General features: G+C 39.5%; 1 protein-coding gene across 6 annotated transcripts in view; it reads left to right on the forward strand.

The window, feature by feature from the left end:
• Positions 1-14,363, forward strand: part of PHACTR2 (phosphatase and actin regulator 2) — a 222,309-nt gene that overhangs the window by 142,933 nt on the left and 65,013 nt on the right. For all 6 annotated transcript variants that reach the window (XR_012158072.2, XM_073337516.1, XM_073337511.2 and 3 more), the window contains exon 2: positions 1,919-2,086. Coding sequence is in view for 5 of the 6 variants with exons in the window: in XM_073337516.1 (XP_073193617.1) it covers positions 1,919-2,086 (168 nt within the window). In the remaining variant the exon portion in view is untranslated. The remainder of the gene's footprint in view (positions 1-1,918; positions 2,087-14,363) is intronic.

Here is a 14,363-nt window from a genome sequence, read left to right on the forward strand (position 1 = left end):
GAGTCACTGACCGGGTTGGGCCCAACTCTTCTTAAAGGCCATTCCACCTGTGAAAGACTGTAACTGTGACTGGCTGCCCAGGATAGCCAAGTGGGGAGACCACTTGTGTCATCCCATCCTGTGGCCCTATGCAAGGGCCAGTCACAGTCTGGCTCTAAGGCTGGCAAGCTTCTTTAAAGCCAACTGTAGTGGCCTTTCTATTTTACAAATACTCAGTTGTGCAAGGATAACACTTAAATAAAAACTGAGTATAGAATTACTATTCTGAAGCATTTAAATAACAGCAATTAAGCTGGAAAAACCCTTTTATGTTATTTGCTCCATCTTCCTGCCCCTGCAGGATTTATTACATTTTATGGCCTAATTTGTTCAGGTTTATTGATTAAATGCTACATATTGGGCCAAATTCATCCCTGCTTTTAACTCCATGGATTTCAATATAGTTGGACGAGATATCATTTTGGCCAAGTGTCTTTTACAGAATATTGGGAATAATATTTCTTGCCTTCGGATTGGCTGACATCAGTGTTTCAAAATTCTCCCACAGCAAGGAATTTTTTAAACATCCAAGGTCAATACTGAAGTCTAGGGCAAGTACAGATCTTATCAAACAAACACTGATTGCCTGGGAACTATGATGTCAAGAGTCTATACTGGTGTGATGGGCCAGAAGCTGCATGGGGCAGTAGACAGGGCACAAGATCAGCTTTCAGGAAATCTGGGTTCTTTTCCAGGATCTGCCACTGGCTCACTTTCAACCTTAGAACTAAGCACTTAATTGTACTGTGCCTCAGTTTCTCTCTCAATAAAATGGGGATAGCACTACTCCCCCTCCCCTTTGTAGAGAACCTTGAGATGTACAGACTGATTATTATTATTATTATTATTACTGTCAGTGGTGGCATCAAATGTTGATCCAGTTATAACTGGAATATGTAAATAAACCAAAGTACTAACAGAAGCCATTCTCCCATAAACATGCATGTACTTAACTCTATATGCATAAACAATTTCAACTGATTTCAATGAAACTACTCACATAGCATAATTAAGCACATATTTAAGTGTTTGCAGGATCAGGCTAGAATGTTCTACCTGTTGTCTTCTGATTCTTAAAGAAGCCTCTACTGTAATAAGAAAAAATAATAATAGACGTCAAAGTGATATCATAGGGAAGTTCATGCCACTATACATTTAACTCTACACACACCCCCCCTGCTGAATGGTTATTCTTAACTGGGTCCACAAACCCCAGCATTAAGGTTAGTTGTGCTAAATATTGGCTCTGACATTGATATTGTCAATAAATCTTTGCTGACCAAACCCAGTAATTCTTATTTGCATATTTGCCTACAGTATTTTGGATTCAGCCCCAAAAGCTTAGTGTTAAATTCTGTTTGTTAATAAGGAGCCTTAATCATGACAGACTCCACTGTGAATTACTGACTGTGAAGGATATCAAACTGACCTATTTCTGAGTGTCCCATTCCATTGCTAAAATTGTTAATATTAGAGCTGGGTGAAAAACTGATTTATTTTTTCTGCTAAAATTTTAACTATGGGAATTGTTCCAGTTTGCAGGGGAAGATTTTTTTTCCCTCAATAAAATGTTCTGACCAGGCTCTCAACCTTCGGGGGGAAAAAAATCTCACATCTTTGTTGAAAAAATGTTGATGCTTTTATCAGAAATATTTTATAACAAAGTTCTAACCAGTTCTAACTAGGCTATTGAATAGTTTTGGAACGAAGGGGCCCGAAGTGATGATTGCTTTGAGTCCACTGAAACAATCTCAATCTGGACTCAGAAGAGAGTCCACCCACACTGCACTCTGCAATCTAATAACATTCAGGTTTAGATTTAGAATGACTTCCCTGTCCTGCTTGTTTCAGTAACATTTTACATTTCTTCTTTATATAGTTGATGGATTAGACAAGGCTTCAATTGCAAATTCTGATGGGCCAACCCCAGGATCCCAAACCCCTCCTTTCAAGAGAAAAGGAAAACTCTCTACCATTGGCAAAATCTTTAAACCTTGGAAATGGAGGAAGAAGAAGACCAGTGACAAATTTAAAGAAACATCAGCAGGTATGTGTATGGTCATTTGTTAACTGTAAAAATTGTTTTCATAGATTGCTCAATTTTTAAGGCCAGAAGTGACCATTAGATGGTAATGCTTCAAAAGGTACCGAAGTTTGTTAGATGCTAAAGTGACATTGTAAAGAGTTTTAGGCCCAATATTTGACATTCCTTAACTGATTCTTACCAGGTGAGGAATAACCTAATTCAAATTCTGTCATCAGTTCTGTCACTAAGAACTTTGCTAAATAAACAGCAATATTTTTTACCTCTGCATTTCATATTCTTTTAACGTAGAAAATATATGTTTATTCATGAACACAGGGCCATATGCTACCTTCCCCCAGAGAAACTTGGGATGGACAGGTAAAATATTCCCCCACCAGTTGGTGACTCTGTACTCTAGGATTTGTTCTGTAGCTGCTTCCAGACAGAATGTGTAATATGAGACTGTGACAGGTTGGGTCACAGAAACCCGCTTCGGACTGCCACCAGGTGTGCTGAGACTACCTCTAAGCCCGTTTTCCCTGGCAGCTTGGGACTTCAGTACCTTGCCTGGTTTGAGTCAGACACATTAGCCTGATACAAACGCAGACCCAGGTCTGAACCACGTCCCCCAGAAGCTGCAGGCTTAACTGAAAACAGCTTAAGAAGTGCTCCTGTCTCCAACACCCAGATACCCAGTTCCCAATGGGATCCAAACCCCAAATAAATCCTTTTTACTCTGTATAAAGCTTATACAGGGTAAACTCATAAATTGTTCGCCCTCTATAACACTGATAGAGAGAGATGCACAGCTGTTTGGTCCCCCAGGAATTAATTACTTGCTCTAGGTTCATTAAAATAAGTAAAAAGTGATTTTATTAAATATAAAAAGTAGGATTTAAGTGGTTCCAAGTAATAACAGACAGAACAAAGTAAATTGCCAAGCAAAATAAAACAAAAACACGCAAGTCTAAGCCTAATACAGTAGGAAACTAAATGCAGGTAAATCTCACCCTCAGAGATGTTCCAGTTAGCTTCTTTGACAGACTAAACTCCTTCCTAGACTGGGTCCAGCAATCACTCACACCCATGTAGTTACTGTCCTTTGTTCCAGTTTCTTTCAAGCATCCCTTTGGGGTGGAGAGGCTATCTCTTGAGCCAGCTGAAGATAAAATGGCGGGGTTTCCAGGGGCTTATATAGTCTTTCTCTTATGGGTAGAAACCCCTCTCTTTTCCTGTGTAAAATCCCCTCAACAAGATGGAGTTTTACGGTCACCTGGGCAAGTCACATGCCCATGCATGACTCAGTTCTTTACAGGCCGCCATTGTTTACATGTTAGTTTGAACATTCCCAGGAAAGCTCAGATGTGGATTGGTGTCTCTCAAGGTCCATTGTTAGCTAAGTACTCCCAATTACTTGAATAACCCCTTCACACTATGTTGACCAAATCTGCCTTATGTGCTTCCTACAGCAAACACTTTAAATACAAGCATAGAGCCAACACTCATAACTTCAGATATAAAAATGATACATGCATGTGAATAGGATGAATACATTCAGCAGAACATAACCTTTGCAAAGATATGTTACATGGCATATCTAGCATAAAACATATTCCAGTTATGTCATATTTACACTCATAAGCCTATTTCTATAAAGCATTATTGGATGCAACGTCACAGTGACCACAAGTCCTCATCAGCAAACAGCTGATTTAATACACACTGTGGGTTTGAGCTATACATATAGTTCATAAAATCAGTCAGAATTCATAAGTTGTACATAGATAAATTCCTCAAACTGTCACAGTTTATTAACACATGGACCGTTACAGGCTTTATTCCCTCCCTTAAATAATAAATTGTATGCACCTCATCAGATATTTTTCACAAAATCATACTATTAATACATCCGTAATTAAATAGCATTTTGTATTCTATATCAACTTCCTTCCTTCAAAGCATTTCTATGAGAATGGAATTTCAGTTCTCACAACACCCATGCAAGATAAATAAGTATGATTATTCTTCACATTTTACAGATGGGGAAAATGAGGCACAGAAGTTAAGACTAACATTTTCAATAGTGTCTACTTAGCTTCCTTAGTTTTTGAGGGCCTAACTTGAGATACCTGGGGCCCAGTTTTGCAAAGATGTTTAAGACCTGTGATTCCCATTAACTTGGCTCAGGCCCAGCCTATCTCAAGAGGGATGTCTGTAAACTCAATTACCCAAAATTAGTGGATATTTGAAAATGTTGGCCTATACCCATATTTTTCAAAAGCATGTTCATAATCTCACATGCACCATTTTACGTACAGGAAATACCGAATATTGAGTGCAAATCAGAGCTGTTTCTTGCCTGGCCAGTTGTTGGGCAGAGAATTTGCCTCAAAAGCTTGATCCTGCAAGGTGATGAGATGAGATGCTTGGCAGACATATATCATAAAAGAAATAAGTTCCTATTTCACTCCATTTATAGCCATGTACAATGAAGTCTGCCATATTTTGATAGCATGAACTCTGTCCCTAACTGAGCAAATATATGCATATAGTTACTCTTGGGTGTGTTTTCAGGACCAAGGCCAGAGTTCACACCAACAAAACATTGCAGGTTCTGCTCTGCACAGCTATAAAAGGAGTGAAATGGGAACTTTTTAGAACATAAGAATTGCCATACGGGGTCAGACCAAAGGTCCATCCAGCCCAGTATGCTGTCTACCGACAGTGACCAATGCCAGGTGCCCCAGAGGGAGTGAACCTAACAGGTCATGATCAAGTGATCTCTCTCCTGCCATCCATCTCTACCCTCTGACAAACAAAGGCTGGGGACACCATTCCTTACCCATCCTGGCTAATAGCCATTTATGGACCTGACCTCCATGAATTTATCCAGTTCTCTTTTAAACCCTGTTATAGTCCTAGCCTTCACAACCTCCTCTGGCAAGGAGTTCCACAGGTTGACTGTGCGCTGAGTGAAGAAGAACTTCCTTTTATTTGTTTTAAACCTGCTACCCATTAATTTCATTTGGTGGCCCCTAGTTCTTATATTATGGGAACAAGTAAATAACTTTTCCTTATTCACTTTCTCCACACCACTCATGATTTTATATACCTCTATCATATCCCCCCTTACTCTCCTCTTTTCCAAGCTGAAAAGTCTTAGCCTCTTTAATCTCTCCTCATATGGGACCCTTTCCAAACCCCTAATCATTTTAGTTGCCCTTCTCTGAACCTTTTCTAATGCAAGTATATCTTTTTTGAGATGAGGGGACCACATCTGTACACAGTATTCAAGATGTGGGCGTACTATGGATTTATATAAGGGCAATAAAATATTCTCTGTCTTATTCTCTATCCCTTTTTTAATGATTCCTAACATCCTGTTTGCTTTTTTGACTGCCGCTGCACACTGCATGGACGTCTTCAGAGAACTATCCACAATGATTCCAAGATCTCTTTCCTGATTAGTTGTAGCTAAATTAGCCCCCATGATATTGTATGTATAGTTGGGGTTATTTTTTCCAATGTTCATTACTTTACATTTATCCCCATTAAATTTCATTTGCCATTTTGTTGCCCAATCACTTAGTTGTGTGAGATCTTTTTCAAGTTCTTCACAGTCTGCTTTGGTCTTAACTATCTTGGGCAGTTTAGTATCATCTGCAAACTTTGCCACCTCACTGTTTACCCCTTTCTCCAGATCATTTATGAATAAATTGAATAGGATTGGTCCTAGGACTGACCCTTGGGGAACACCACTAGTTACCCCTCTCCATTCTGAAAATTTACCATTTATTCCTACCCTTTGTTCCCTGTCTTTTAACCAGTTCTCAGGCCATGAAAGGATCTTCTTATCCCATGACAACGTAATTTACATAAGACCCTTTGGTGAGGGACCTGGTCAAAGGCTTTCTGGAAATCTAAGTACACTGGATCCACTGGATCCCCCTTGTCCACATGTTTGTTGACCCCTTCAAAGAACACTAATAGATTAGTAAGACATCATCTCCATTTACAGAAACCATGTTGACTTTTGACCAACAATTTATGTTCTTCTATGTGTCTGACAATTTTATTCTTTACTGTTGTTTCAACTAATTTGCCTGGTACTGACGTTCATGTGTTTTGTTTTTAAGATTGCATGGACCTTTACTCCCAATTTATTTTTTCTTATAGTTACTAGTTCATTCCCTTGAAGCGCCCTGAAATTCTGAAATGTACTTTACTCCTAGGTGTCATATTTTTTCTAAGCGCCTTCCTTATTTCTTCGATCATAGACATTTCAGAGACCTATCATCCTCTGCAACTTTCCTCTAACTAGGGCAAATCTTCCCTTTATTTCTAAATTGCTTTGATTGTTAGTCTATAATGGGCTATTTTCCTGTAAGTTATTTAAAACAGCTTTCAAATAACTCAGTTATTTCAAATAAATTGTACTATGGTAAAGGTACAACTAGGATATGGGGTAACTTAGTTATCATGCCGATATAATGGAGCAAACAATATTTCTAGAATTTAGGTTAAAATTGTGTTTTAAAGTTACACTACAGGTAACATTTCAGATTCCGTTTCTGTTCCCATGTATATGTCAATAATTACTGCCTGATTAACAACTATATTTATTAATATTAATGTGACCATTTTAAATACTGAATAGAATCATAGAATATCAGGGTTGGAAGGGACCCCAGAAGGTCATCTAGTCCAACCCCCTGCTCAAAGCAGGACCAATTCCCAGTTAAATCATCCCAGCCAGGGCTTTGTCAAGCCTGACCTTAAAAACCTCTAAGGAAGGAGATTCTACCACCTCCCTAGGTAACGCATTCCAGTGTTTCACCACCCTCTTAGTGAAAAAGTTTTTTCTAATATCCAATCTAAACCTCCCCCACTGCAACTTGAGACCATTACTCCTCGTTCTGTCATCTGCTACCATTGAGAACAGTCTAGAGCCATCCTCTTTGGAACCCCCTTTCAGGTAGTTGAAAGCAACTATCAAATCCCCCCTCATTCTTCTCTTTTGCAGGCTAAACAATCCCAGCTCCCTCAGCCTCTCCTCATAACTCATGTGTTCCAGTCCCCTAATCATTTTTCTTGCCCTTCACTGGACTCTCTCCAATTTATCCACATCCTTCTTGAAGTGTGGGGCCCAAAACTGGACACAGTACTCCAGATGAGGCCTCACCAATGTCGAATAGAGGGGAACGATCACATCCCTTGATCTGCTGGCAATGCCCCTACTTATACATCCCAAAATGCCATTGGCCTTCTTGGCAACAAGGGCACACTGCTGACTCATATCCAGCTTCTCGTCCACTGTCACCCCTAGGTCCTTTTCCGCAGAACTGCTGCCTAGCCATTCGGTCCCTAGTCTGTAGCTGTGCATTGGGTTCTTCCGAATAACTAATTCTGATGTGTTCATGTAAAGGATAATTGCATCAATTTTCACTTGGCCCAACTTTTAAGTTCCAATTCCTCACCTGTGGCACTTCTGGTTTTAAAAGCCTTCCTTGTCTGGATTTAATCAAACAAATAATACAAAGCAGCTGTTTACCCCATGATTAGAGTTAAACTTTAAATTGGGTCTAACACCATAACACCAGTCTCTGACCCAGCTTGAGAGAGAAAGCAGAGGCTGCTGAGTCAGATCTTGATTCATATTTGATCTGCTATATAAGAGCTATTTGTAAGATGGCTACTGTTGAAATTGGGTATTTACGTGTATGTATCATTTTTCTTTAGCAAGCTGGAAATAAGAAATCCAAAGATTATTTCTAATGTTGCCTGATCCCTTAAAATGTTAAACCCATATCATTGATAGGCCAGCAAACAAAACCCCACACAACCATACATCACATTCAGTAAACACAATGCACAGGGATCTAGATGCGCAAATGTTGGGTAATTGGATATGGAACGTTTAATTTCTGTGACAGTGGTTTGACTCCAGACCAGGAGGGCAGCGACAGTAAACTATTATCAAAGGTTGTAAAGACCAAGATGTAAAGGCTGTCTTGTAAGGATGAGCCTAGTAAGGCAGATGCTTTATATTTGGAAGTTATCTTGTCTTAAAATGGAAACTGTGATTAACATTTAAAAGGTCTCAAAAATGGGGAATATTGTGGCTGGGGCCATTGTGAGACCGAAAGGCCTGTCTTGCCCCATATGGAAAAATTCTATGGAATGGCCCAAGAATTAAATGTATGGAATACTATAAAAATTAATAGGGTCTTTATTATGTATCATTTATGATTTGTGTTCCCATAGCAGCTAGGATCCCTAGTTATGGAAAAGAAGCTCGTTGTGTTAGGCACTGTACAAACACAGAACAAAAAGATGGTCTGAGATTACTTTTAAAACATATATCGTAAAACAGAGGGTAATCTCTTTTAAGTAGTTTTTTAATCATTCTTAGAATTCTATAGAAGGACTATAATTCCCTATCGTATTGTATATCATGGTGCAAAAAACACATGGAAAGTGAATCAATTTCTGTTAAATTCTGCAACACTTTTGCATGTTCTATACATTACTTGTGATTTTGAATACTCTGCTCACACTGGCTGCAGAAGGAAAACATTAGGACAAATAAAAGTAATCTATCAGACTTTTTTTTTAAGGACAGAGAGGAGAGGGTTTGAAATATGTAAGCTAACTTCTTTTTACAAAGACCACCTCTTGGACTTCTATTTTGGCAGCGTGGCTTTGTTTGATATAGCAGAGTACAGCAGAGAGGAAAAGCAGAATCACTTTCCTGGAACACTTTTAAATCATGCAAACTGTTTTCTTCATTTCAGCAGCGATTTCACAACACAGTCCTTCAGGTCTGAGAGACCAAAACAGTATTATAGATTAGGTTTAATTTTTTGCCTCTTCACGATTTCAATTTTTTAACTTTTTCATCTTCAGATTACAGTATAGAGCTCTATTCTGCAGGTAGAACTCACATACAGGTTAAGAGATTTTACATTGAAAAAGTGGCGGACACACAATGTGCTTGGTAATGAAGGAGTATAGACCATGGGTATGTGTTAGTAGATAATTACATGGATCTGAAAGCTCTTGTTGGAGAGCTCTGTCAACTGGATCATTGTTTTCATCAAACCCATTTTATAAGACTTTTTAAGTCTTCTAATGAGCTGTGGAAATTAATGACGCAAAAAAGGTAATGCTAATGTAAAGATCCCTCTAGCAGGGAATGACAGAAATAGAAAGGAGTTTAGGATCTGTCACCTGCATGGATATTAATCCCTTTCCCTCAGTGACAAGGTTGGCAGCTGAACTTCTCTATTAACTTGGCTTTATTAGCCACAACCAAATAGTGGACCTGACTGTAAAGCACCTCCTGAACTAAGTTTCCTCCACTCCCAAAAGGACTTTCAGGTGCATAGAATTTTTCAGAAATGGGCCGAGTTGTCCTTTAACTTTTATTTCATCATCTTGACTTGGCATTTGGCTAAGGCTTCCTACTACAAGCCCTTACAATATGCAATTCAAGCCAGTATACAGCATTCTGGCCCCCCCCCCTTTTTTTTTACTGAATGTTTACAAAAAATAATTCTAAAAGCAAAAGTTTTTGTATAACCCAACACTTTAGAATTTATAATATTTCCTTGCCTTTCTTATTCACAAAGTGCTAACAGAGAAAATTCTCTGCATATTCTAGAGAATTAAGTTAACATAGTAAACAGCAGACCCAGGAACTTGTGGTATTTGCTTTAATATTTAGTAGACTGGTTATTTTTTTTATTTTTCCTAATGAGTACATAGACTTTAATTAAAATAGAATATAAGGGCCTGATTCTCCACTCTATTTCACTGATGATATGACTGTGAAATTCCGTTTACTTCTATGCAATTACACCATTAGGATAGAATGGAGGATCAAGTCCCAGATTTTTAAATGTATTTTTTTGTATTTATTTATACATAAATGTGTATTTTATTTATTTGTAGTGAACATATGCACAAAAATGCATTGTTGCCAATGTTTTCAACATTTACTGGGTTTTTTTTAAAGCCCAAACTCCTGGAGTCATGTTATTATAACCTGAGATTCTCAGCTTTCACTTTAAAGAAAATTTAGATGACTAACCCTCTTGGTTGCAGAGAAAAACTTGAATATGTGAACCTGAAAGGCTCAAAAAAGTAAAAAGAACCCCAATTTTTAAAAAAGTTGTATTTAATACACTCCATGATTTTTGGGAGTCTGACTCATGATTTTGAATGCCTGGGTTTTGCAATACTGCACATGTACACTACTGTAGCCTGTGTGTTGTTAAGATAGGTTCACAAAAAATGGTGTGTGAACTTTGGACAATCTGGCCTGAAGTATTTAACTTTAAGAAAGAAAGTGTAAAGGAAATACACTACCTCATTCTACATGAATAAAATAGTTTATAATATGCATAGAATTTTAATAAATCTATAATCATAGGGCCATTAGGTGATCTATATTTGCTACCTTATCTTATTGTCCTTACTCAAGCAAAACTTTCATTGGGTTCTGTTGGAGTTTGCCTGATTAAGAGCTGCAGAATGCAGCACTAAATAATCAAATAGTGCACATCTTTAAATATACACTACACAGTCTTCTAGGTTTGTTACTGTCTGCAAATATATTTTCACAGCACAAAACATATCAAGAAGCGGGGTTGAACTGAGGAGAAAATGGTGCTGGTACGCTTCCAGCCTCTGCATACAAAATAAGATCCACCCTTGCAAGTCACCAAAATGAGATGCTGCTCACAGTACATTGTGGAAATGTCAAGATATGACCATGCATGATCTCTGGGCTCTTTCAGCTTGATTCCCCTTGGAATGGCTTGATTATGCCCCTTGGATCTGCTACGTTCCTTAGACTTGGTTTCTTGATTTGGGGCAGGGAATGAGGGGTGATAGTGTCAAATGCATTCCACACATTTGATACCAAAATGAATATTCACTCATAGTAAATTGCACAGATTTGTGATATTTTTGTTTTTTTTACATGAGGAATGAGCTAGTTAACTATCAGGACATTTAAATGATCACTAGGCATCTGAATTAACACTTCCCTATGATGACTGGGCCCTTTCACATCTTAGAGCTATTGTTCCAGGCTCAGGAAGACATTTCTGCATCAATTACATTTTTGAGGTTTTCTTCACAACCATAACAGTGAGAGAGAGACTTCCTTTGTTTAAAAAAAAAAAAAAAAAAAAAAAAGAAAGCTAAGATTCTGGACAACAAGATAGTACATTAAGAGAGGTGCCAGTGTGCTCTACTACCTCCATCAGAGCCCTGTCAAGAAAACACTCCACTCTGATTCACATAAGTTGATCCATTGACAAGATATTCTTATTTTTTCCCTTTTCTTTAAGATTTTTAATAGAGATGAGCCCAAATAAACCTCTGGAATGGAATATGGGAAAATTCAGAACCAGATTTAGAGCTGAACATTGTGGCTCACGCACACTGTTGTTGTTTAAAGAAATGTCAGTTGGGAAAATAGGATTGCAAACCTCTCCTCCTCCCACCACTCAGATAGCAGTAACGGTCAAACAAAAATGCTCAAAAGAAAGGAGTCAGAGGCAAAGCTAGCATGTCTAAACCTATACCATTTTAAACCCATGTTGTTACACCTCTATCCCGATATAACGCGGTCCTCGGGAGCCAAAAAATCTTACCGCGTTATAGGTGAAACTGCATTATATCGAACTTTCTTTGGCTTTGAGCATTTCCGTTATTCATAGTCACTTCCTACCCCTTGACTGACCCCTCAGAACCCCCAACCCTCCTTCCCCCGCTCCCTGTCCCCTGATAGGCCCCCCGGGACTCCAACGCCCCCATTCCCTGACCGCCCCGCCCCCAGAACCTCCGAACCATCCAACCCCTCCTGCTCCCTGTCCCCTGACCGCCCCCCGAGACCTTCTGCCCCTTATCCAACCCCTCGGCCCCAGTCCAGCACCCTTAACACGCCGCTCAGAGCAGCGTGTCAGAGCCAGACTTGCCGATCTGCCAGAGTGAGCAGCCCCCCCCCCCGAGCACTGCTTTACTGTGTTATATTGGGTCGCATTATATCGGGGTAGAGGTGTATTTGTACTGCACTTTGAAAGTGTAAAGTATTATTGAACTGTTGTAATATTAATTACTTTGTTCCCAAGTGCAGCCACATCTCCTTACACTGAGGGTCTCTCTTCACTGTACAGTTACCTCAGGCTCTTACTCAACTGTTGTCTCAAACTTCCCTCCTGTCTACATACAAAACCTCTTCAGCTGAGTGTGGTGGTGCTTTCAACCTGGGCTAGCTGGCCTGTCTGAGAGCGGCAGGCCAGCACTCAGGTGTTGCTATCACTTGGGCTGGTAACCCACCCAATCTGAAGTAAGGACACAAGCTAAATCGCTCCAGTGCTAATAATCCTCCAGTGCCTTCCCACATTTCCCCCTGTGTGCCCAGAAGGACGGACAAGTTCTCCCACAATTCACTGAGAGAGAACCACAGAGCGGCTCAGCTTACTGCAGCACAAAGAACTATAGGCCATGTCTTCAAAAGTCTTAGCAACACACGTAGATGAGCACAGCACCAATGAGGACCTAGTAACTCGGCTAGGGGTTTGCAATGTGGCTGCTCCCACCCAGCCTAGGCCAACCTGAGTGCTCAGGCCCAGGTGCCAAATCACCCAAGTTAACTCTGCAGTGAAGAAATATTCTTATCTACTATGGAGCCTGTTGTCAAGACATATGCACGCAAAAGACCTATAGGAATGACTTGATCTGCTCTTAAATTCTCTAAATAGATAGAATAACTTTTATAGACTCATATTAAATTCTATAGTACTTTTCCTTAAAGGTGGGGTTTGAAGTGAAACCTCATTTGGGCTGAATGCATCCTATCACAAGCTGCTTCCTGGAGATAAAAAGTTCATCCTTATACCTACTGAAGAGAGATTCCTAGGAAAAGCAGAAGTTAAAATGTTGCATTTGCTTAGCAGGTGGCTCTTGTTGCCCCACCAATTAATGCAGCAGGAAAGATATTACCTGCTGATCTATGATGGAAAAGGAGCAGGGAGGTCACAGGTGCAGGGCAGAAGGGCCTCTTCCCCAAACAGCTGGGAGGGGAGATTTACCTGTGTTTTGGACAGAGGTGTGGCTGTGTGTATTACAACTATGAAGGTAGCACTTGGCCTAAGATTATTAGCAGAATTATTGTCCTGTTTTTAGCTTGTTCTCTTAAAGGCCTAATAAATATCCTACCCTGGTAAATATGTGTATAGGGAGAAGACTTCTTGTCAGTCAGAAAATAGAATGTCAGAGAGTCTTTCAAGTGACTTCACTGGGCTTTGGATCAGTCCTTTGAAATAGGGCCTTGGTATAGGCTTGACCAGGCTGTATCATGCAGTTTTTTTACAAAATCTTCACGTAATTGTATTGTGCTAAGAGCTGAAAAATCTACATAACATATGGTGCAAATATTTCAAAAGATGGAGAACCAGATATGGAAATATTTGAACTGATGTGGAATGATGGTTGGAATTTTTCCCTTTAGCAACATATTTTCCATGCTGTATCTCATAAAATCCATTCACTGTGAACCTAGTTGTGCACTTTCTGTATAAAGGGCTTTTAAAATAATGTAAAAACAAACAGTGAATGGCATCAACTCAAGATTTTTCCTCTCAGTGTCTATTTGCTGGAGAGCAAAAGAAGGCAGCAGTTTATATCTTGGCATGAAGCAGCTGCCACTTCAAAGCCCCATGGTAAGAGTATATGGAATTGGGGCCAGAAACCATTTTTAGCCTGATTAGATCAGGATTAAGACCAGAGAAAAACTCAAAACTAAATCACAATCAGCTGGGGCTCATCTTGGAAAGACCAAAACAAAAAAATTGGCAGGTATCTAGGCTCTCAGATTACTTTTTAAATGGAAGAATGGGGTTTTTAAGACCGCTTGAAGCTTATGATTACTGAATGGCACGAAGCATTCTTTTTGCAATAAATAAATAAAGTTGATTCTTCACCTTTCCATGAAAAGTAAGTCCTATGTTGAATTGGGCTACTGCAAAAAATGTAGTAGTCAGTGGAATCCCTTGCACGAGTAGGGTTTACTGGAGTGAATGGGGGTTGCAGGATTAGGTTTACACAAAATATGCTATATTCACGCACTGTCTCACAAAACCCAACCCTTCCCATCTAAGGATGAAGCCTTGGACTCACTGAAATCAGTGGAAGTTTTGCCATTGAATTCAGTGTGGCCAGGACTTCACCCTAAGATTTTTGAGCTTGCTGGAGAAGGGCATCTGGGAACTGAGTTTGTATCACA

This window comes from Lepidochelys kempii, chromosome 3 (genome assembly GCF_965140285.1).
Source record: "Lepidochelys kempii isolate rLepKem1 chromosome 3, rLepKem1.hap1, whole genome shotgun sequence".
Taxonomy (NCBI): Eukaryota; Metazoa; Chordata; order Testudines; family Cheloniidae; genus Lepidochelys; species Lepidochelys kempii.